General features: G+C 39.4%; 1 protein-coding gene and 1 long non-coding RNA gene across 3 annotated transcripts; one reads left to right on the top strand and one right to left on the bottom strand.

The window, feature by feature from the left end:
* Nucleotides 1-272: 272 nt before the first annotated feature.
* On the bottom strand, nucleotides 273-4,631 carry LOC148059595 (pleckstrin homology domain-containing family N member 1). 2 transcript variants are annotated; one of them, XM_087781156.1, is made up of 11 exons: nucleotides 4,530-4,631; nucleotides 2,848-2,938; nucleotides 2,096-2,239; nucleotides 1,935-2,024; nucleotides 1,295-1,376; nucleotides 1,102-1,238; nucleotides 882-1,028; nucleotides 739-825; nucleotides 602-677; nucleotides 469-545; nucleotides 273-409 (listed from the first exon to the last, which is right to left on the bottom strand). In XM_087781156.1, exons 1-11 carry the CDS (start codon nucleotides 4,625-4,627, stop codon nucleotides 311-313), a joined length of 1,128 nt encoding a protein of 375 aa, XP_087637282.1. In that variant the 5' UTR covers nucleotides 4,628-4,631; the 3' UTR covers nucleotides 273-310. The 2 variants fall into 2 exon arrangements, with proteins under 2 accessions (XP_087637282.1, XP_087637283.1); XM_087781157.1 differs by having other exon boundaries at nucleotides 1,935-2,021.
* Nucleotides 4,632-15,806: 11,175 nt separating this feature from the next.
* LOC148059594 (uncharacterized) lies at nucleotides 15,807-19,278 on the top strand. The gene is made up of 3 exons (XR_015709393.1): nucleotides 15,807-17,015; nucleotides 17,169-17,581; nucleotides 17,663-19,278. It is a non-coding gene; the product is annotated as an uncharacterized LOC148059594 (long non-coding RNA).
* The last annotated feature ends 4,974 nt before the right edge of the window (nucleotides 19,279-24,252 follow it).

Genomic DNA, 24,252 nt, shown 5'->3' with positions numbered 1-24,252 from the left:
ACGTCATCACCTGACGAACACCTGTTACATGTTAGTGTGTCTTCCACTGGTTCAGATTATGAAGGAGCCTCATGACAAACATCACTTGCTTTGACTCTGATAGATAAAAAGTAGTAGAAGAAGAAGAAGTTGTCGAGTCATTTTCGTTAAGTGTGTAGCAGCAGTGTTTGATTTGTTAACGTGTACTATGAACCATTTCACAAAATAATTTAAAGTCGACCGATGTCTTGTTATCAAACCGAGTGAACGAGACCAATGTAACAGCTACTTATCGGGGTCTAGTGGTCCTGATGTTGCCATGGTTACCGACTCAGCCGCGTCCACTGATGTGAAGCTGGTCAGAGGGAATGACCGGCAACGTCTTCAGTGCGACAGGTGAGCTCACAGTAGAGTGGACAGTGGGGTCTGCCTGCAGGAAAAGTCAGTCAGTTTCGATATTTCCTCAACGGGACAACATGATGAAATAACCTGCTGAAGGTGGAAGATCCAGTTCTTGTAATCCTCCATGCAGGTACAAGACACCTGCAGAGGCTCCAGCAGATCGCCTGCACAACAAGTTATCAACCAGAGCACTTGTCAGATGGACAGAGCGTCCACTCACCCAGCAGCTCAAACTCGAAGCGTCCGGGTCGAGCCGACCGCTCCACGGCCTTGATGCTCGCTCGAGGCAGGCGACCCTGTGAGGAGCGTTCGAGAGGTGAACTCAAGGCTCCACGCCTGCGTGACGTTTGACGTTACCTCGTATCTCAGATTCAGCTGCTTAGTGTCGAGCGACAGCAGCAGAACATCCCGCGGGAAGAGAACCATCAACCTCTCGTGGAGTCCCTGCAGGAACAAGTAACCAAAGTCACTCCAGATTAAAATGAAGAGAATCAACGAACCTGTCTTTGTGAATTGATGATGTGAACGACGGATAAATATCCGGGGGGGCCCATGTGCTGGATCGGGGAGCCCTCCCAGTGCCATATTGGAGCCTGCAGCAGGTACTTCTTGAGTTCTTCTCTCTTCCAGTGCTCGTCACATGGCAGCTAGAGCACACAGCAAACTTCTCTAAGACATTTAATCCTTCACGTTCAATCTTGTAGCGAGATGATCCAGTACCAGGTAAGAGAGAGCACAGTGGGACGGGCTGCTGATCTGAGACCTGGACTTGCATCTGCGGTCTTCCAGGTGTTGCATCCATCTCCGCAGCTCCACAGCCGAGTGACAGTTAAAGATCTTGGCGTCCATCATCGGACCTGTGCACGAGCAGAACTGTAGCGGACCAGCTTCCAATGTTTGTTCCGTGACTTACTGCTGAGCTGGAGAAGATGAAGCGACGCGTCCGGATCCGGAGCGAGCTGCTGGAAGGAAAGTCCGGATAAAGGAAGGATCCCCTGCAACAATATAATATTACATTATTGAATATTTTGAGGTTAATAGTTCGATTTTTATGGTGGTGATTCTGGTTTATTTTCTCTATGTTTTTAGCGCCCTCAAGTGGTACATTTAAGAAATGCGTGCAGACGCTAAAACTGATCCCCAATTATTACGTTTAATGTCAGAATTATATTCTCAGAACAACCTTCGGATTCAAACAGTAAAAAGATAAATAATAAAGAGTCTGAATTATATTTATGACAGACCTTCAGATAAAAAACGTAAAACAAAATCACAGATTTTCACTTTTTTGTGACTAAACTTGCCTTGAACTGCCTGTATTGACATATCAAGTGTCAAAGGCTAGTATTACTTCAGAAAAAATACCAAATTAAAAAATTAAAAAAACCTTTCACACAGTATTCATCAATAGAACGGGAATTATCATGACAGACAGTGTTAAAAACATGAATTGTTTTTTCTTTTATGAAGCTTATGTCAACTTAAAGTATTATTATAAATAAATAAATGTATCATCATATATAGCAAAGCTAACATTAACTTTGGTTTAGTACCTCATATACAAAATCTTGTCTAGTTTGGTCCAGTGACAACAGGAGCAGGTGGAACGAGAACAAGACCAAGAAGTAGTCGTTGGATTCCTGCTGAGACAAAAATGATGTGACCTCAGACTTTGACTTTACAAGAGCGTTTGTGCACAAACTGGAAAGCTCACTTGAGTGTAGTTGTTGTAGAAGGACACCAGGGAAGAGTGGACGATCTCTCCATACATGTGCGCCGGTCGACCCTCCCAGTCTCTGATTGGCTGAGCAGAGTAGATCCTGTGATGGAGCTCCTCCCTGCTGCGTCCCCACAGCACCTGCAGACACCAAGTCAGACACACAACTATTTACACAGTGGTTTTTGGCACACAATTTTATCCAAGGGCAAACAAATGACAGTTGAACACACAATGAATGAAATAAGATTTCCAATAATTTTACGCACAAAAATACACGTTTAAAACCATGAAATGTGCTCTTTAAAAGATAAACAAATGATTTTTATATATTCATTCATGAATTGGAACTTATTTGTACATTGAATTATTTATGCATTTTGTTATTTCAACAATCATTCATTTTTGTACATTATACATTTTGTTTTCCATTTATTCATGTATTAATACATTTATTATTTTATTTATTCATTTATTCATACATTTAATCTGATCTATTAATGTATTTATACATTTCTTATATTAATTCATTTATTAATACATTTCTTATTTTATTAATTCATGTATTTATACATTTCCTATTTTATTTAGTCCTTTTTTAATAAATGTCTTCTTTTATTTATTCATGTATTGATACATATCATACATGCATGCCAAGTCTCATACCCACTTGCATACAAGAAACAACACCACACACACACACACACACACACACACACACACACACACACACACACACAGTGTGTGACCTCATGCTCCAGGTGCGTGGACGGAGGCGACTCGTCGTCTCTGCTGCTCCTCACTGCTAGTTGGAGTCGACTGTCTCCGACGCTGAACAGGCTGCAGAGACACGGATGGAAGTTGATCAGTGGCATCAGAATATATTGAATCGTTTCAAATGTTGACACCTGGAATGGACTTTGGAAATTTCCTTCAATTGTTTGATTATTGAAGAGATGAATTTGTTTTATTAATTTGGAAGAACATAGTTACAGTAAACAAGGTGTGAGTTAGTACCAAGTGTCTGTTAGTAGTTTTACATGTTCCACATTCAGAAGTGTTAGCAACATTTAAAAAATATTGTAGTAATCTATTCTGTACTTCCGTAGACAACAACATGGCAAGCTAGAACAATAGAAATGCTAATATGAATCAAGACAAGGACCTCCTCCTGGGAGCCCCTGCAGCCAGACATAAGCAGATTACTGTCGGGACCCTTAGACAGACCCACCTGTCGCTCCACAAACTAACTAGGAAGTTTAAATAGGTACATTACTAAAAATAAAAAAAAACACAATAAATTGTGAGGGGAATTGAACCTCACGTGTAAAGAAACAAGATTCTGTGTTGATCAAAGAAGGCTTCTGTGAATAAACATGTCTCGACCTGTTGGTTTGAGACACACGTGAGTCACAGTGACCAAACATACGGCTCCAAGTTGCTGCCGCGATTATCTTTGTCTAATTCCTTGTTCCTGGATTTGTCTTGTCCACACTCCGCATTAAACATGTCCACGCTCCAGCTATTGTCTACTAATAATCTCCTAATCACATCAGTGCGGCATCACTGAGCCTCCAAATTCATGTTGAGTAAATACCAGACAATTAGAACTGAAGCCTTCAGAGATGAGCAGAAGAATCTTACAGATCAACTACAAAAATGTACTTCAACTCTTTTAACTAATGCTTTTAAGTAAAAGACAAAGTATGACATGTTTGAAAATATTTTATGTCACTTTTGACACAATATAAATTAAAGATTAGTTTTGTAAATGTCAACAAAGACTGATTAAGAACCTGTTCGTAAATTAAATACAGATAAAAAAATACTATATAACCTTACAGAATCACTCATACATAAACACATATACTATTGACAGAATTAAAATAAATATATAAATTATTTTGTAACTATAAGGTGTTGTTTCTAATTTACTGCACAAAATAATTCAAATTCATGAGTGTGCTACATATAGAACCAAATGAAACAATTACATATATCAATTTATATTATATTAAATAATTAATGAAGTTCTTATTATTATTTAAGTTAAAATAAAAAAAATATTAAACTTTTAGTTTTGAGTCAAGTACGTGAACACCTCCCTTGAATCGGTTAGTTGTTTACTATTGTGGTTATTAAGATAATATTTATATGGCACCTTAGACAGCTAGTGATTTACATATTTGTATACAGAAATTGTAGAAACCCTTATAATATATCTGCTGAAACAATGTTAACTGTTTCATATTACAATTAACTTTTTTTAACTGAGCAATTTAATCGGGGAAAAAACTGTTGCATGAGCCGTGTATGTTGCAGTGCATTATGGGAGTGGTTGGGGTTTTGAGGGCCAAATACAGACATTTAATTTACGCTGTTTACATCACTGCAACATTATTCCGTGACATGTAAAATGAGTTCATCTCACCCGAGGTTGTCTCCGGAGAGTTCCAGCAGCTCAATCTCGTCCGGGCCCACCAGGTCTATCCCCGTGTGACTCTGGGTCACACTGCAGCATCCCATCATGGACCAACGTGTCTCGTCTCTAGTCCACACTGAGCCCCATCCGCACCCACAACAGTGTGGCACACCAGCCACAGAACACCGGGTGGAGGGGGGCGGGGGTTTCAAGTCCAAGTAGGATATTGTGCATTAGAAGGAAGGCTTGAGGGGGGGGGGGGCACACTGGTGCTTAAGCAGCAGTTCCCCCTTTATGTCCGCTCGATATTTCCATCCAGCCTCTTCTGTAAAGAGGAATAGAACAGCTTCCTCAACCAGTGGAAAACTGAGTCATGAATCATGATGGATATAAACTTTGGAGCTGATGACTGGACCGGTGTGGTCACATGGGTGTTGGTGGAGTTCATCATCGGTTTGGAAATGAAGCGGTGAAAAGATGCCGTCAAAACAACCAGACACAAGGGCCTGGTGATGGTGGGAGGAGTTTATTCACAGGTATGTCAACAGGTGACCTAAAAACTGATGATGATTCCAGTTCAAACTAGCATTAAAATAAATAAATGAATAAAAAGACATTCGTTTTTTTCTTTCTTGGCATGAACATTAGAGGTGTGTATTGGCAAGAATCTGCCGATATGATACATATCACGATATAGGGACAACGATATATAGCGATATATTACGTTAATGTAGGAACAAGGATATATTTGTAGTATTGTCCGAGTACTTGACTCTGGTGTTGCAGAATTTACAGACCACATGACTCTTGAAGTCGTTACCGCTTTCATTTGTTTTTGAAACCAAAATATTTCCAAACATCAGCTTTAAAAGCTGCAGTATCCTCTCGTCCTCAGTCATTGCTTGGATCTCTCAGGATTATGTTGTACATTTAGCTGCTGAGGACGTAGTGACTGCTGCCATCTAATGGCCTTAAGTGTATTTGCAACACAGAAATGAACAAACCCCTTGAATATTTACATGTTAATTGTAAAAAAAAAGAAGATATATACCTGTGTATATATATATATATATATATATATATATTTTATTTTTTTTCAACATGGGTATTGGTATTTCAACATGGTATGTAAGAATATAATAAATGCCTAAATATATATAGGATATTTTTCAATGTGTATTTATTCCTCAAAATAATGTTTCTTATGACTAAATGTAAATTAGGCCTCTTTATTGCAGTCGCAACACAATAACATGACTATAATAACCTCAAAAAAAGCCAATGCCGAATTGAAGGCTGTTCCTCTAATCCAAAGTTATTTTGGCAGGAAACAACTGAAGTGTAGAGTGAATTTAAAAATAAAATAACAGTTTGAAATGTCTAATTACTTTAATTCATAACATTTACTTCATAACCAGCGTCTTCCAACGCATCTCTCAGTGATGATGCGCTAACTTCAAGTCCTCACAACAAATGACACATCAGTTCGACAGCTGGCAGATCCATTAAAAAATGTTATCACTCCGACTCAATATAGATAGAGAACCTTATCACAAAGTGGACGATTGATTCATTTTATAACAGGACGGGCTGCTCCAATAAGCTGCTATTTTAAAAACATGGCTTTCATGTCGGTGCAGTGTCAATAAAGACAAAGCCAACGAAAAAAAAAATTGGGGAAAAATAATGTGCAGCATCATCACAAGTGTACAAACATAACGTATATTGAGAATATGAATAGACATGCGCATGTGCAGATGGAAATATTTAACCAAAGCGGTTATATTTAAAATATATATATATTTTAATTAAAGACACAATCTACATTAAATTAGCCTCACACAGATGGAGCTTTTCACGTCTTCAATAAGAGACGCTTCAGGCAACAATTGTACTGATGATCCACGAGACATAATCCTCAAAACATCACAACTGGGATCATTATAAGGATAATTGGTCCCTAAGAGCGTCGCTGTAGAAGCAACCTGGCAACATGACACCTGTAGGTGTGGCACCATCACCTGCAGCTGCCACAAGCGCCAGCAGGGGGCGCTGCCTCACAGACAAGTCACACGAGAACTGGACGGAGATACTTCTTCGATTAGTTTGAAACACTTAATTTAGACCAAAACATATTCATCCGTAATGAAACATTTTCAGATAATGATAGATACAATCATTTTTTTGATTTCCTGTTAATGCATCTGCTTGTTCTTGCTTTTATGAAACCTGCTATACTTGGAAATCTAATTTCTCGAAGGAGATCTCCAAAGGGATTTATACAATAAATCTAATGTACTTTTAATCCAGGGACAAATGTATTTTAAATAATTAACATCCATTTCATCATCAACTCAACTATCATCTTTTTCCAATGGATGTGTTCCACATCCTCCACCTCTAGATATGTTTGTGTCTCAGCTTTGTCCGTTGCTCATCTCCATGGCAACAGCATGTTCCCCAGGTGATTTTATCAGAGCTTCACAGGAACTGAAGTAGTCTGGCCTCTCGTCCAACAGGTACAAACAGTAAACGACTCATTTTCTTGCGCTCCACACATGGCAGTCAAGATTGATTGTAGCTCTCAATCCCCGGGACCAGAAAAGTCAGGACAAATCCAGTTCGACAGGTGTTTTGTTGGTACTGGCACATGAAAGGTTAACGCAGGTGAGGCGTTCAGGGTGCCGCCATCATCCTTACGTGAATGGAAAGGTTACTGACTCATCAGCTCCCTGTAGAAAGGCCAGCAGACAGCAAGACGGTGTTTAATTTTTACATCCGAGTTAAAGCAATATTTATATATACATTTATTTATTAGTAAATGTGTGTACACCCACTCAAGTACAGGAGAAATCTAGATTAATTGTATTTTTTTATTAATTAATTGGCAATATTTGTTACAAAAAAAGTCTGATTATCATGCTCAGTGAAACTTCAAATTGAGGTGTGTATCCAACATTTCTACTGCACATCAGAATCTAGATAAATTAATGAATGTATTTTTTTTATACCTACTGCCTTCTTTTTTCAGTTTAGATCATAATATAATTATATCAGACAACACAAAGGCATAAAATTGCGAACAACAAAATGCAATATATTTGAGAACACAGTTGTTTCTTTTTTTAAAGAGAGTGACTGAGAATACGACTTAAACACAAGCCTAACGTGAGTGGATTTATAGTTCTAAGGTCCGTCAAAATAAAATAAAAACATGAAAAATTGATTTTAAACAAAGTACTTTTTTCTCTTTGACACCTACAAAGAAATATCCTTATAGAGTCACACAGTTTGAATTCATTAATTCAACTCATCATACATTAGCCCCCAAAAAATCATCTGGTGTAGTTTGTCTTTATTGCCCGTATAAAACAGCTGATAAATATCTGGATCAATATTTGCTGAGCTGTGCCTTTATTGAACACCGTGATGGTGGCGGGGCGGTTGCTAGGAGACCACGAGTCAAATATGAAAGTCCTATATGGAGACAGATTATGTTTGACAAGCCAGTAAACCGAGAAGAATCACCTGTACACTCATTTCATCACTCATCTTGTTCCCCAAAAGCATATGTCCTGTAATAACCTTCCTAATAATATCTAATAACTCTCCCTGAATTGTAAACAGTGTCCTGGACATAAACCTAGAAACACCGAAGTCAACGGATTTTCTCAGTAGGTCAAGAGGGTAGAGATAAGTTGAGACCGTCAAAATTTTGACTGATTGTGTAATAAACACTGGTAACCAGGTTGCCAGGTTTAACAGGATACAACTTCCTGACAGCAAATCTCTAGATCCTTGTTTTTTTGTGTGTGTCAACACAGTTGCGCTCCACTGGTACTGTGGTACTGAGGTACTGTGGTACTTTATATGATGGTAGTAATAGAGATACAAAATAGTGGTTAATAATCTCAATAATTCAACACTAGGCCTTACGAACTAGATGTACTCAGAAAGTGGAAAGTATGTTTAACATGTATTTGGGATCTGAAGCGTTTCTCTCATTGGCTGTGATTAAAAGTGCCATATATCATATGACCAGAGGTGGCGCTATACTCAAGGATATTTAAGCGGCAGAGAAACGCTGACTATTACACACTTTATGCAAACTATTTAAATGAAAAATAGAGCAGGTCCCATAATGCACTGCAACATTGCGACTACTACTAAATAACAAGATGACTTGCATTTTTTTTTTTTTTTAATCTGAGTTTTAACACCTGCTCCTGCGCTTGAACCTTGAATACATATCTGTGAAACTTTCACTTAGTCACATGGTAACTGCTACTAGTTAGACTGGCTAACTAAGGTCATAATCAGCATATAAACTAACGTAACCCCTTTATTCTCTACTGTGAAAGGCAGGGGACACCCTGGAAAAGACACCAGTTCACCGAGCAACAGGCCGCAAAGCATCATTCCTTTGAAATTCGCCGATAACAAGACAATAATATCAAATGAACGCTGAACTACTGACATAAAATAAAAATGTGTTACCATGTGTTAACCTTTAAGCAATATCTAACTGTCTGGAGCCAAATCCCGCGGCAGGTATGCAGTTGAGCAACATAACATTTGTCTGCTCTCTCAATCCACTAAGCACTCGGAGTGAATGGACTGAGGGGGGAAACACCCAGGACCTGCCGCGGCTGGTAATTACACAAAATCTCCTCCCAACTGCCAGATAACCGACACAGATCCTGGAGCCAACAGCTACGCAACTGTGTAATTACTCGGTGTACCGCTGCGAGTGACGTCTGCTTCAGGTTTTTTGACAATTCTCTGATGTGACGATGACAAAAAGCTCCGTGGAAAAATAGATGGAATAGTTCTACACATACAGTTGGCTGACGTACAACAAGTAAACAGTAGCAACAGTTCTGATGATTTTTAAGTTAATTAACTAAAATCCAAGTTTATTTTAGAAATTTAGCTATTCTTTTAAATATATTAAACCCAGCAGCCTACGAGGGATCAAAACTCATAGCAGGAGTTTTACAGTTTACACACTTGGCAGATGGCGGAGCACGAGGCCGACGGGGTTGTAAAACAAGCCTGTTCTCTTTGTCCACCTACGCGACACTTTACACAGCCCGTCTATCAGATGGCAGCTCTTTATCAAGGCGTGTCTTCTGCTGGCTCCGCTCGACTCTCTGTCAAACTGGATCATGGCGGGATTGACTTTTGTAACCAGGACGCCCTGAACCCACTTCACCCACAAACGGCTTCTCCTTTTAAGGGTTCCAAGAAAATTATATTTAAAGAATACATTTGTTAAACAGGGTGTCTTCCCATGTCACAGGACCCCTACGGCACCACCTTTGGTCCCCCAAAATTCTGGGAGTTACTTCTAGTTAGGGTGGTTCGGTGGAAGAAGGGGAGGCGGGGGGGTTAAGTTACCATGTAAAGAGAGAATCAACTCAATAGGGTCCTCTCTCTGTCGCCCACTATTCATGACTTCCTTACAGGGTTACACAGCAAGTGCAGAGGTGGGGGCGACCTGGCGTTCCCAGGGTCCGTTTCCTCTCCCTCGCTCTGATGACAAATGTAAGAACGGATCAACCCGAGATCACATTTCAGCTAATGACATGAGAATGTGTGAATATGCAAATCCCTACCGTCAGCAACAGAGTTAGTATCTATTGACATTTTTTTAAGGTTACTAAACTTAAATGACCTAATTTCCCAAAAGATTAACAACCCAGATTTAGAAGGAAAATAATTAAGTTTCCCGTTTGAAATGAGAGTTTTACATTTTTGGAGACAGCAGCCAAAATATGTTTGTGTGGGGAAACTGTAGCAATATCAAGTTGGGGGCGAAATAATAACATTAAGTTATAATGTATGAAAAATAATGGGTGTAGAGTCTCACGCTGCGAATACCATAAAGAGTCTATAGAATAGAATATTGTGATGCTGTAGGAACAACAATATATTTGTAGTATTGTCCGAATACTTGACTCTGGTGTTGCAGAATTTAAGTCGTAACTGCTTTCATTTGTTTTGAAACAAAAACATGTCCAAACATCAGCTTTAAAAGCTGCTTGAGTCGACTGTATCCTCTCGTCCTCAGTCATCATCAGGATTTCATTGCAACTATAGCTCGGAGGACCAAAAGACTGATACCATCTATTCTATTTTACACAAACTTTACTGAATAAGAATTGTTGAAAACAAAAGGTGAAACTAAAGGTTGAATCTTGAATACAGAATGTGAATGACTAGTATACACGTGTTCGTCTGCCACAATAATTCAAATTAAAAAGACTCGAGGGGGGGAATTTATTAGAATCTCCTATTACTGTGAACATGAATATCTTGGAATACCTTCAATATTATTTCATGTTTTGACTCCTAATCATCCATCATTTCATGCAAAGACAAAGTCTGACGGTGAACAGACTTCTCAGCCGTCGCAACAGCGAACTGTGGACGGAGACTCCAGGATTGGGAGCAAGAATCATGGAAGAGAGCATGCTCAGACCAGCGCAGGAATCTTCTGCAGGCGGCGAGGAATGTGAGCCGGAGCTGTGACGTCACTGAGGTGGGAAATGATCCATTATTACCATCGGGGCTGCCATGATGAGTGACATATTTGGGTTTGAGAGTTTAGGGTGGATATTAATTAATGTATTTGAGGTACTACTGTAAAAGGGTATCAGCCAATATATTTTTTAAGCGTACTGTATATTGATGCAGATACCTGTAAATGATAACTACTACTACTCTATGTTCATGTAACAATTATATCAATAATACTATTGGTATGAATCGTGGTTAAAAAAATTAATTAAATAAGTCATCATTTTTTTCTCATTTTGTACTAATTTTGTTCCTGCACTTATTTCCTTATTGAGGTTCTGGCGGACTGAGGCCTATCCCAAGACCTTCATATAATTACATTCATAAAAAGATCACGTGTAAATAATAAAACATGTAATTGAAAAATAATCTACATGAAGGCAGATCATTTTAATGACCATCTTTAAATTTTGCGAAAACTTTACTGTAAAGGGTTAAAAGCAAGTCGACCCTCGGTTTGTGTCTAAACCGATGTAAATGTTTTTAATTATATATTTAACCCCTTCATGCTTTACGCTAACTGTTTAACTGAATGAGCTTCATTCAGTTATAATTTAAAAGCAGAAAACGACAGTTGTGCGGATGCTTCGTTAAATCCTGAGCTAAAATAGTTTTGGGAGTTAACAGAGCGAACAGAAGAGTGAACCTCTCGAACATGATGTACTTGTTGTAGATCGCTGAAGCCTGAAAATGAGTTCATGCTAACCGCATAAATGTGTCTTCTATGCTGAGCTGATAAAATCTGGAGATAAAGATAAAGATGACAACTGAGCCACAGATTTTTAAGTCACAGACGACACAACCACCAGGCGAAGCGAAAATATTTTACAGTACAAAACACCTGCAACTAACAAACCAGTCTTCTGTGCTCTGGTTCGGGACACAATGAGGGCTAAGCTGATGGGGGGGGGGGGGGGGGGGGGCTGATGGGTAAATGATGCATTTAAATGGAGGCTCTGTTCAGTGGAAACCTGATACCCACCTGACTGGGACTCAACATACCGGTCCTGCTGGGGGAGGAGCTCTCGCTGCTACACAGAAGCCTGAGAGAAACACTGAACCTAGAATTAACCTGTTTCAAGATATTTTTCTTCATCTTCCCCTGTACTGTAAACTGTCACTGAAGAATTACAACAGACTTGAGGAATGTCAAAAGTATGTAACAAAGTCAACACAGAAACTTCGTTTTCAACTTCTTTTCATATGTCTTGGGAATGCCCTGAGGTCATTACATGTTGGATATATTAGTGATTTGATCGAAGAAAAGATTCCATTGATCCCCCATGTATTGTTGATAAATGCCGACTGTGATTTGAACCTGACACGTCGACAAAAAAGAACCTTAGGGGCTGGTCTTACAGCAGCAAAGAAAATTTAAGCCCCAAGATGGAAGCCACCGCACTCAAACGTTGAAACAGTGGACCTAAAAATCGGTTTCCTGAATACATGGAGCCAGATCAAAGACTGTTGAAGACTGGGATTACATCTTTTTTGAAAAACTAATTCTTTGTCTTCATGATTTTTTTTGTTAGTATGTTGCCTTTCTTTCCTTCTTAAGAGTTGTTTTTTTTATTTCTTACTTTAAGAGATTGGCACTGGACTTCAAAAAAAAAAATTGCATGAGAAGTTAAAGTAGGATACAAGTATTTATTACATTGATTAAGGTAGAACTGGTGTAAAAATAAATTGTGCAAATTCTGGCGTCAAGAAGAAAATATTTTTATATGTTAATATTTTTACAAATGGAGGGCAAAGGTTGTTTATTAACAATGGAGCCATAAAATGGTATGACACTAAAAACTAAGTGATAGTAATGATACTGTACCTGTAACCGTTGATGATACAAACACAAATGAGAAACTGAAACAGTCGTACAATTTTTTTCACTTTATTGATAATTCTGTACAACATTACAATTTATACAATGAGTTTACAAAATACATGAATAAAAAACAATTCACAGCAAAATTAGAGAACATTCCTGCTATACAAGCCAGATGCTCAATGTAGAAACTTTGACCAAAGTCACATGGAAGAAAAAATTAAAACTACTTCCAGTGAAAGAATCATAGTTTGGATCCATGTGGCTGAGATCAGGCATAGATGCACCAGAGTGAGAAAGTGAGGAAGGAAGAGAGTGGAGGTTGGTGCCATTTAATGGACGGCATTACCAGACAGTATTAGACACCAGTTATTACATCTAACCATGTCTGGTAAGACGCCAATCAACAGGCTAAAAAGACGACCTCTGACCTTTCACCATGTGCAGGAGAGCAGGAAGAAAGGGGAAGAGCAGCACCGTCATGCAAACGTCATGACCCTGAGTCAAGAGGCAAAGTTTGCTCTGTAAACCGCCCTGTACGATGTCGTGACTATTAAAACACAAACAAGTGACGACAACGCGAAAGAGGCGAATGTATGTTTCCGCTTTGAGTAATAGAGCCGAGAGGGCAAACAAAGGCGCGGCTCACAATTCTAACCAATTTTCCCTCCTTCTACAAACACCGTTGCTTCACGTCTGTTTGCCTTTTGTTTATGACGTCTGTCCCACAATTTTAACCCTTCACGTCATTCTCCCCAGCATCGTTTTGGGGGGAAAAGTGGAATCTTTTTTATTCAGGTGAAAGTTTAGTTAGTTATCGGTGCGTCTGTTGTAACGGACCAATGAGCGAGGACAAGGAAATGGAGCCCTGCATGACCGGTGGAACCATAAATGGAGTGCTATTCTTTAACTTGGGTGGAGCTACTGTTAAATAAAGAAGAAATTAAAAATGGCAAAATCAAGACAAGAAAGTACCTTTTCCTGGTATCAGATTGGAGTGACTTGGATCTCATTGAAGCATCTCGGTCACCCAGGAAACATCGTTACCAGACAGTGTTAGAACACAGCAGTACAATCCAGCACTGTCAGGTAAGATGAATCCTGAGAGCCAATGGTCTCGCATGACGTTTGAAAAAGTGGTGGTGGTGGTGCAGACGGTGCCATCGGTTGACTATCATCATCATTACCAGGCAGTATTAGAGAGAGAGATGAAGTCCAATGCTGCCTCGTAAGATGGAGATAATCATCCAAATATTTTAGGGGCGAAGCGGGAACTTAAAAGCCGAGGGGGGGGGGGGGAGTCCAAGTGTGGAGGCAGTCCCGGGGTGTTGAGCTAGAACTGGCTGTCACAGAAGACTGGGCCACATTGGTTGTTAATGATTGCCCAAACCCGTTCTGACTAGTTCAAATCTAAGGGCACTACTAAGATGGGAGTGTAGTTTCAGCTAAAATACATGGCAGTTATTTAGTGTACATCTAGTTCTTCTAAAAAAAAAAAAAAACATCAAGTGATGCGCACTTCGGCCTCAGGGATGTTAGCAAAAGACAATGATCCTAAACCGCTTGTTTAAAGGAAAAAGGCGGTTTTGCCGTTTTTCCGTTGGTGGAACTGTCTGCCCGTCGTCTTTGTGTTTGCGGAGTGATGAAAGGCTGATGGAATGCTGCTCGGCTCGCCGGTGTGTGCGGAAGGTCACTGAATAATGAGGGTCATTCACAGGTATACGGTGTGAAAACCATCTATGATCAGGTTATTTAAAATTAAACGAAATAATATAGAATTGAACAGGTCGAGACCGTCGCGACTAGTGAATTTTAATCTAGAGTTTTCGTTGTCCTACAAGTTCTGCATTAGTGGAGCAACGCACTATGGGGGAGGGAGAACAAAGACAGAAGCAAAGAGTAGAGCAAGAATGTAGGATACACCTGTACACTTACCTTCAAGAAAGGTACCCCAAGGAAAGAATGCCACCGAGCCAAAGTACAGAGCAGGTTTTCAGGCTTAAGAAAAGTAAAGAAGGTTCTGCTCCAGCTCGCTGCTCTTCCTGTGCTCAGTCAGAAGCCATGAAATGACAAAGTGAAGCAGAGCTGCTCTCCCAGACCATTTAGTTAATGATCAGCATTATAAACCTGCAGGTCTCTGAGGAAGAAAGGACTGAGAAAGAGGGAGGGGGGAAAGTTTCAGATTATGAAAGTTCGATTTTACCTGCTCGACAAAGTGTCTAATCCAACCCCGACTACCTGGAACTAGGTTCTAAAACTCCCCCTAGCTTTGCCATTGTTAGATGGTGGGAGTTGCGAAGGCTAATGCTGCCCACGCTGCTCAGGCCTGTAGGACATGAGGCGTGATCAGGTAACTTTGCTGGAATGTGACTCCGCTGTGAAGTGAACGAGCCGATGGTAAACTGGCCTGGCCCTTAATCAATAGTTGCCGTCTTTGTGGCCAAACAATGGGAAGGAAACCCAAAACCTTATTTAAATCGGGACCTTATCTCAGCACCGCCTTCCTGAGCGGCCAGGTCGGCCGGCTGTTTAGGCCCCAAACTGCTTTGCATGCGTGCAACTGAAGCTACCTGGTGCTTTGTTAACACATTCATTTACATAAAGTTGTTTTAGCACTCTGTTCCTGCATTTGTTCCTTCAAACACCTGCCGGTTTGAATAAACAACACATTTCAATATGGAAATACTAGTTCCTTTTTTTCTTTGAATCAGCCAATTCAAATAAATTAATATTTAAATAATAAATATGTTTAAATTTTTTTTTTTAATGTTTAAAAATGTTAATAATTTTTTTTACATTTAAAAGAAAATAATTAAATAAACCAAATATTGAATTATTTTATTATTAAAATTAAATTAACTAAGAGTTCAAATTGAAAAAATACAAATAATCAAAAATAAAATAATTAAATATAAATAAATTAAATAACATAAATAAATTAAAAAAAATAAAGAAAAACTATAAATTAAGAAAATGATGTGAAAAGAAATCATAAAGGTGATTAAACACTGGGTATCATAAGCTATACGTTATAAATCTAAAAGGAACAATTGGATCTGAAGCACTAATAAATTCTGGCCAAATGTTGAGTGTACACGCAAATGTCCACCATTTCATGTTAAATCTGCTGCTCTGTCAGAAGTCTTCCCGCCCTGCAGCTGCACGCCGGGGCTCATGTGACCGGCTGCTATTCAACTATATGAAAGAAATGAACAAACGTTCGTCTTTCCACCAATCACGATCCTCCACCTCGCTGCTGCCGCCACTGCTGTACAGTAGTGGTCGACATTTGCCCTCCATTTTAACTTCACATGCGTCGACAATAATGCCAGTCGTTTCACAAAAAAACTTGTTAAAACTTGACAAAAACTTTTAAACGGCTTATCAAGGCTGGTGTGTTGCTCTTGGCGAGCAGCTGTTTGTTACGACTGGTTAGAAAAGTAGGCGATGAGCGAGGGATGAGCAGACATTTTACCTCAGTCGGGTATAGACAGAAAGAGTTGAATCAAGAAAAATGATGTGAGAATCAACAACCCACCACCCATTAGAAGAGTTACGAGTAATCAACAGGTTGTAGGAACTGAAATCATCAACGGTGACACAAAAGCGATTCATACCGTCATTTCGTGGAGCTCTCCATGTTCATTTCAGAGCCGCCGTCTTCATCTCCCCTTTTGACAAGTCTGGCAGTTTGCCTCTACCTGCCCCGACTGGTCTGTCCAGTTTAGGAATGAGCGTTGGCTCCATTGTTTCCTCTTCTTTCTTTCTGCTTAAATGGAGCTGGAATCTGATACGCATTATTTTCTCGCTTCCCATCGAAACTAGCTAAGCAACTTGGCCGCACGGTTGCCCAGGGCTTTGCAAGACGACTTGTATTTCCTGGAGTTAAAACTTTAAAACGGAGCGACAGGTCAATTCTTTAAAAAAGTAGAGAAAATTCTTCACCGAGTCTTTTTTTCCAGGTGTGGTCGCCCAGCCAGAAACGCAACACAAGAGGCATCATTGTACACGGGGCCGTCGCTGCCATTCCTGCCGTCGGTAAAAGACAGTTGATCTCCGGAGCGGAGGCGGAGGAAAAACATCCCTTTCAGGTAGATGCAGCCGGAAGCCCTGGTACCAGCCCGACCCGTTTGTTTCCTCCCAGTGTCGCTTATCGCTTGAACTCCTGGAGAAGTCTGAGGCAGAATCTGTGGCGTGTTGGTTTACATGTAGCCTGACCCCGCTCCTCCTCTTTCCCCCCACAGGTGTAATTTCAGGTCGCAGCCAATCTCCTTGGCCTCTGGCGCTTGCAGGTGTGTCTTGACCAATGACATCCGAGGCTTGAGCGGCAACTCTCGCTTAACTGGTTGGCGTGCCCCCTCCCTCGACGTCAGCCCCCAGGTACCCTGTTTTGTGTTGAGTTTTTTTTTTTATGATGTCAGCTTGAGCTTCTGTGGGAACGACCTCTGTCCCGGTTACAATACACACAACAAGCACGCCACCATCCTTCTCCAACGGCCGGTCACACCCATCCTGACCGAGAAGCCTCAAAATCGGAACCTAAATTTGATAAATGTCGTACACGAGTAGACTTTATCTCAGCAGCTTAAGTCCTAATAACCTGCCCTTTGGCCTCGAGCCTCACCCTGAGTCCACACACCAACAATGGCAGCGACAGGTGAGCACAACCTGTCGACAGTTGGATCACAGAGGTGGGGGTGAAGGGGATTCATAAAGGGGCTCTTTTTTCCCCCCTCAGGGTGATCAGAGGCCTAGTCTGAAGCCTGACTGGGGTTCGGATGGATACAGGGGCAAGGCAGCTACTTTCAGTCTCCAAGTGCAATTGTCGGGATTAGTCCCTCCACAATGAGCACAATGCCGTCGCCGGATCCAGTTTCAGGAGGGGCACGTAGGAACTGCTCACTCACAACTTATAATGGAGAATCAAGTGTTGGTGATTTGAGTTTTTCCACAGCGAAACTAGATGAAAACTAAATTAGGACACTTATAAATGGCCATTTATGAGCTCTAAAACAACTCTTACATTATATTTTGGGCCTTAATATTTGAAAAAAAACCTTTAAGTACCAGAAAAGTTTAAATCTCTGTGTTATAACATCACCATTTCAGTGATGACAGTAGACAAGTTGCTCACTAGATTCCACAAAAATGTGATGATGGATACACGTTCTTACCATCTGGTGACTTTAAAATGGCAATAATAGGTAGATCTTCCTATATTTTCAGTAGATTAACTATTTCAACACCTTTATTTATAAGTTGTTTTCTTTTACCCATTTCCTGATTTAAAGAGACGATGCATATGAAGTGCAACATCAAATCAATGATAATGTGTTTTTAATAAGGTGAGAAACATCAGGTAACTGAAACATTTCTTTTGAAGTTCAATTGAGTCACTACAAATGACACAATTCAAGTGTCTAAATGGCCAATAACTGAAGCTGAACCGTTTACACTCCAGTTGTTGAAACTAAAAGTTATACTTTTTTTTTATTAATGAATTAGTGGTTAGTGTCAATGTGGTAGATGTATCATCCTAACAAAGCCCTTATATTAGATATTTAAGTCCATTAAGCAATGAAACTAAGATCAGTAAACTTTTTTTTCCAGCATTTTAAACACTAACCCTAACACCGGAATATAAAAATTAAGAAATAAGAATGAAATAGAGATTAATAAAACAAAACAGAATAAAGTAAAATAAGATACATTACCATAGCATGTCAAATGAATAATTAAAAAAAAAAAGAAAGCCATTTAAAAGCTGAAACTTGAGTGCCAATTTAAAATACCTTATCTCTGAAATTCTGACCTGAAAGGGAAAATTAAAGATAATACTCACTATTCAGTTAAATTCATTTAAATGCTTGTTAAATCCGATACTTTGGTAGATATTTGAGGCAGAAAAGACTTTAAGGGAAGCATTTTCTTCATTTATGCAGTCATCATTTAAAACGTATAAACGTTTTATTTTAAAATATACAAAAAGTAAAAATGTATACTACTTCCCGTCATTTTTCTTTTCATCACACACCACCCGAGTCTTTCAAAGCAAGAAAATTGTCTCACAGCTTTGTTTGGCATTTTCATTTGCAAACCAAATGAGCTCCAGTGAATCACAGAAGACTGACCTCAACTCATTTGGCTGCTGATGGCTATCTGGTCGTCCCGTCATGCATGAGAGAACACAAGTGAGTCAACAGCAACACCAACCGACTGCTGCACCGGCAGAACCAACTACAGAGAGCTGCTTTCTCGAGACGACGCGAGTATAAATGAGTGTTATTCTTAAATTAAATCTAAAGATGGTCAAAAACAACAAGTGCCTGGAATTTTGGAAACAAAACATGATCATTAAACAACTATTGCAATGTATATAATGTTTACCATAATAAAACACTGATTTGTTACTTTTAAGTCCATATGCATGTCTGTCTCTTTAATAAACTGTTTAATAGTAACATTTCTGCTGACATGCTGAAGGTGCATCAGAAACAAGACAATCTGCCGACAGCTCAGTTTGAGATTAAGACTTTGTATTTGTCCTCACAGCAGCAACGCAAGGGAAAGTCTTGATCTTGCAGCATTTCACGTGACAAGAGAACAAAGAGCGGTTGGTTTTCAACCCGTCTTAGAACCTGTTGTGGATGATTTCCATGTAAACGTCCTTATCTGAATTAGTATCCACGACGACAAGACAAGCCAAACACCTTAGACTGACCAGCTCACACACAGACTGTTGCTGCTGGTTAATGCTCGAAGATATCCAACTTAAAAATGAGTCATAATTTAATATGAGAAAAACAAAGTGTAGCCTAAAATAGCATTACAGTCTGTCGAGTAACTGTGATTGTATGTAAGAATTACCAAAATATATTTTGTGTTGTCAAGGCAATCAGGCTTATCTCAACATATATTTTACAGGGGAAACAGATTCATTTTCTAGTTTAGAAGGTGTTGACTCAGCAACAATATTTTTATGTGATGACAAAAGCTCATCACTTATTCTTAGCTTTGCTGGTGGTAAATAGACACCTCACGCTCCATGAAACTGATCTTGAACAATAACCTGAGTGTTATAACATATTCATCAGTGATGAATAATGCATTAAAAATCTTTCCACTGGCCTGTGAAAGGTCATAGACGTTAAAATAAGACGGCTCTTGCTTAAATAAGAGGTTCTATCTGTGAATATGCAGCATCTGTCTCCTCTTGTTTTATTCACCTGCACCTCTGCTCAGGTGACTGCAGGATAATTACAGAGATTTACATTGTCTTGGAGGAAATTGAAGGACTTGCACGTGTGATGTTTAAAGGGCCGTTATTACTCAGTTCTCTGCCGACTTTAATGCCAATTAGCCTTCTGTCTGCATCATTTCCACTTTTCTTCCTTAATATAAATGCCATTTATTCTTTATTTCAAATGTTATCTCCATAACTTCTCTGCCTCGGCCAGCATCGGAGCAACAACCCCAGCCGTCTAGCAGCGGCAGCTGTGCCCAGACTTGCTTAGTGACACCAGCTCTGGGTAATTGGCCCCAAAGGATGGAGGGTGGGATGGTTGGTGCGGATGGCGTCTGATAATCTCCGCTGTGGCCAAAGAAGCGGAGGGAAGCATAGCAATTACTGCTCGCCTTATTCCACAACACACCTGTTTGACTCATCTGCTGGTCCACAGACAAACTGTGCAGATACACAACTGATCTAGAATGAATGACACGGACAGAACAAACTTATACTGTTAAAAGTACAAAGATTAGCACGGAAGCCAAAAAAATATAACGGGTATGAAATCACAATGTTTCTGCATGTAAAATATGTGAACTTTATCATGCAAATAGCGGTCCATTATAGCTAGCCTAAACATACGTTCACATTTATTAAAATAAACGTTTTAAATCTCGTGAACCCAAACTCCTTTCAAAAGGTAGAACCTGCTCCAGTCCAGCAAAAATGTGGAAAAATAAATGCATTAACATTAACCTATGTTTTCTAGACTTCATAAACTTTCAAGAGATCTAGATCAGAATGCATGGCGATTAGGGCTCAGTAATAAACTACAGTTATTTTGTGGTACCGACCGAAAATCTGCGGTAGTACAGAGTATAGAAATATCCTTTGGTACCCACGCAGAATCTAATAATGTGTGGATTTGTCTGAAGAAAAACTAATAGGAAGAATTTTTGGAAAAAATATTTTTTGGAAGAACAAAGCCTGAAGACTGACCTTAGCTGGAAAATTAAACCCGACTATGTGTAATGCGTTTTTTTTTTCTTTTGTTAGAATTGATTTTATGCAATTGGTCCTGAAAGAAGTATCCTTCAGAAACCGATATAGTTGTGAAGGTATCAATATTAGTAGCAGTATTGGAAATATTTGATCGGTACGTGGTCACAATCCAAGCTACGAGGCAGAATGTTACATCATTTTTGATTTTCACCTGAAATCCATTTTTCTCACTCAAAATGAATAATAATTCTGAATCACTTAATTGTATTTGAATATAACTGTACTTCAATATTGACTTTTGGGTTTTGCAGCTCTTAATCTTCCTTCTCACACACAACTAAAGCTACAGAAATGTTATGCTACGCATGTTCTCCAACTGTGAGATGATCCCTCCTCACTGAAAGAGCTGCCACAGGCTGGAATTGAACCTTTGCCTTCTCGTGAGGCTGTGTCACTAACCACCGCCCCACCTTTCTGCTCCGAATGTAAAATATATGTAAATACATTTTAACGAAAACAACCGTAGAGTCGTCTGTCACAACCAAACATCACATGTTTGCATCTTTAAGTCGGTAAAAACCATGTAACATTCTGCTGCATGTTAAAAATATTAAACAAAACAATATTCAATAAAGTATATACTTTAAAGGGACCAATTCAATGTTTTGCCAACAACCAACAAGTCACAATGAAGTTGGATTTGTTGTTCAGGTCTTTTATAGATGCCATCAGTCACGAGTCTTGTTCAAAGAACACGTTTCTTCATTTACATGTTGAATACACAGCCTGGTTCATTCATGATCGTTAAAGCTTTGCATCAGACAGTCAAACTGGTCCTCGTCTGAGCCTTTGTGGACATCCAAATGCTTTGTGTGTTCAGTTGTCATTGTGAAGCAGCATGATGGCAGACAAACACACCTGCTGGCTGCTCCCGAATATGAGCTCGTAGCAGGTAATGAGCTCACAGCTTAATGTGTTTGCTGAAGTATTCGGGCGGAGGGCTCGACAATGATCCTCCAACTAGTGAGGACATTGAGTCAATGATGGATGGACAATAGGGACGTGAATCTTTTGACTTATGGAACAAAAGACGAATAGCAGATGAATCACTTTTGATTCTTTTTACCCGATAAGCTGTAATGAATCAGCCGCAAATGTTGTGAAGATGCATCAATTTATAAATTATTTTTTCCCCAATATTCCAACATGAGTTCTTAAATAACTGAAGAAAAGTTTAAATCCGCTTTCCATTCATGTTCATCTGCTTATACCAGGACACAAAAAGAGGCCCAGACTCTCCTCCTGAGCTCTTGTGGGGGAACAGTGGGGAGAATCTCTCCAGCGTGTCCTGGGTCTGCACAACATCTCCCTTGGGAAGCATCATGATTTAATGCCACCTCAAATGGTTTCTCTTGATCTGAAGGCGCCGTTTAGACAAATATCTCAACACGGGGATGTAAAGAATAAGCCTTTACCAGGCTTTTTTGACCAGCAACAACCTGGTAGCAATAAATCTTGACCAACTCTTCACTGCTATGTTAAAGTGATAGTGACACCCACATTTAAAATTCCACTCATCTCCTTTCAACACATATTTTGACCAAGGGTCAGGATTATTTTCAGAGTAATCTGTTCCTTTTAAGAGCTATATGCTAGAATGTATATCCAAAAATACTTTTTAAAACTTACAAACATCCAAATACCTCCATATAGTAAAATCCATCTTTTATTGAAGCCTGGACTTAAAAAAAAACATTCTGATAGATAAAAACATTCTGATAGAGAGATATATATATATATATATATATATATATTTTTTTTTAATAGGTCTATATTTAAGTCTTGTTTTTAGCGGAAGATATCAGACCATCAGCGTGAATCTTCCACACGTGTACTGACACTTGCAATGTTTTTCAATCAGGACAAACTTCGAGGCTTTAATACAAAAGGTATGTTACAGACGAGCAATATGGAAATACTTTGTAGACGTTTCCCAAAATGACAAAAAAAAACTAACTGAGCTCCAGTCACTACATTAAAATAAACTTACAATGTTTCCTATAACTCCAAAAAAATAACAGATTACTCTGAAAATATTCCCAACCCTTGGTCTACATGAGGGCGAGTGGAAAATGAGTGAAATTTTAATTTTGGGTGAACAATCCCTTTGAGATGCAAGGTGTCATCTGTGCAGATCTTAATTTCATATCATCTTTGCGACAAGATTAATACATAGTATTGCATACAAACATATAAGACAAGCTTGAATATCCAGGTTATAAACTGAAGTATGTAAGCTGACAGTTGGCGTCAGGGGCTCATTGGCAGGGTAACAGCAGGTTCTGCTAATCACACGAGGTGTGCTTGGGATGAGGGCGGTCTCTGGGGAGGAGAGGCACAGATGGAAACACAGAAGCTGCCCGCTGGGGCCAGTTACCACGATGACTCACCTGCAGTGCAGGGCACGACTTCTTATTAAGAATTAAGGATGCTAATACAACAATTTGTTCCCTTTGTTTTTACATGCTGAACCAATTCCTATTGCCTTTGTTGAAAGACGATTAAATTAAAGAAACGAATAGATGTTTTAAATCATCATCATCTTGACAACTAGACACAGATCTGTGGGTCAATGTGTTGCAATTTGACACAGAACATAACCAACCTTCTTCTTGCATGTTATTAACAATGGTGGTATTTTTATTTTTTGGATTGAGAAGGTATTTATTCAGAAGCATGGCAAAGTTAGTTGAAGGTGTGTAGTCTGCATACAGGTGGAAAATTGGAAAGGGGGGGAGGAGTACAGAGGAGGAACACTTCATTAGCAGGAAAAACTGCAGTCAAGGTGACGGCAAGGATGGTGTCTCAAACTTAAAGGCTTATGCGTTTTTTTTTTACTTAAGACCTGTAGACGTGTCACAACCAGAAGAAAAAAGGGAGCAAAGTAAGCAAGTTACAATCAAAAAATCTAATTTTCATAGGTTCAACTTTTTTTTCCACCCTGTAGAGATTTGACTGAAACCAAACAACTACCCATCATGCTCTGCTTCACATTTTCAATATTACAACACAGCAGTTCTGGCTACTGCAGAACATAA

This window comes from Callionymus lyra, chromosome 19 (assembly GCF_982586985.1).
Source record: "Callionymus lyra chromosome 19, fCalLyr1.hap1.1, whole genome shotgun sequence".
Taxonomy (NCBI): domain Eukaryota; kingdom Metazoa; phylum Chordata; class Actinopteri; order Syngnathiformes; family Callionymidae; genus Callionymus; species Callionymus lyra.
The sequence above is the reverse complement of the archived record's forward strand: the minus strand, read 5'-3'. Positions and strand labels throughout refer to the sequence as shown.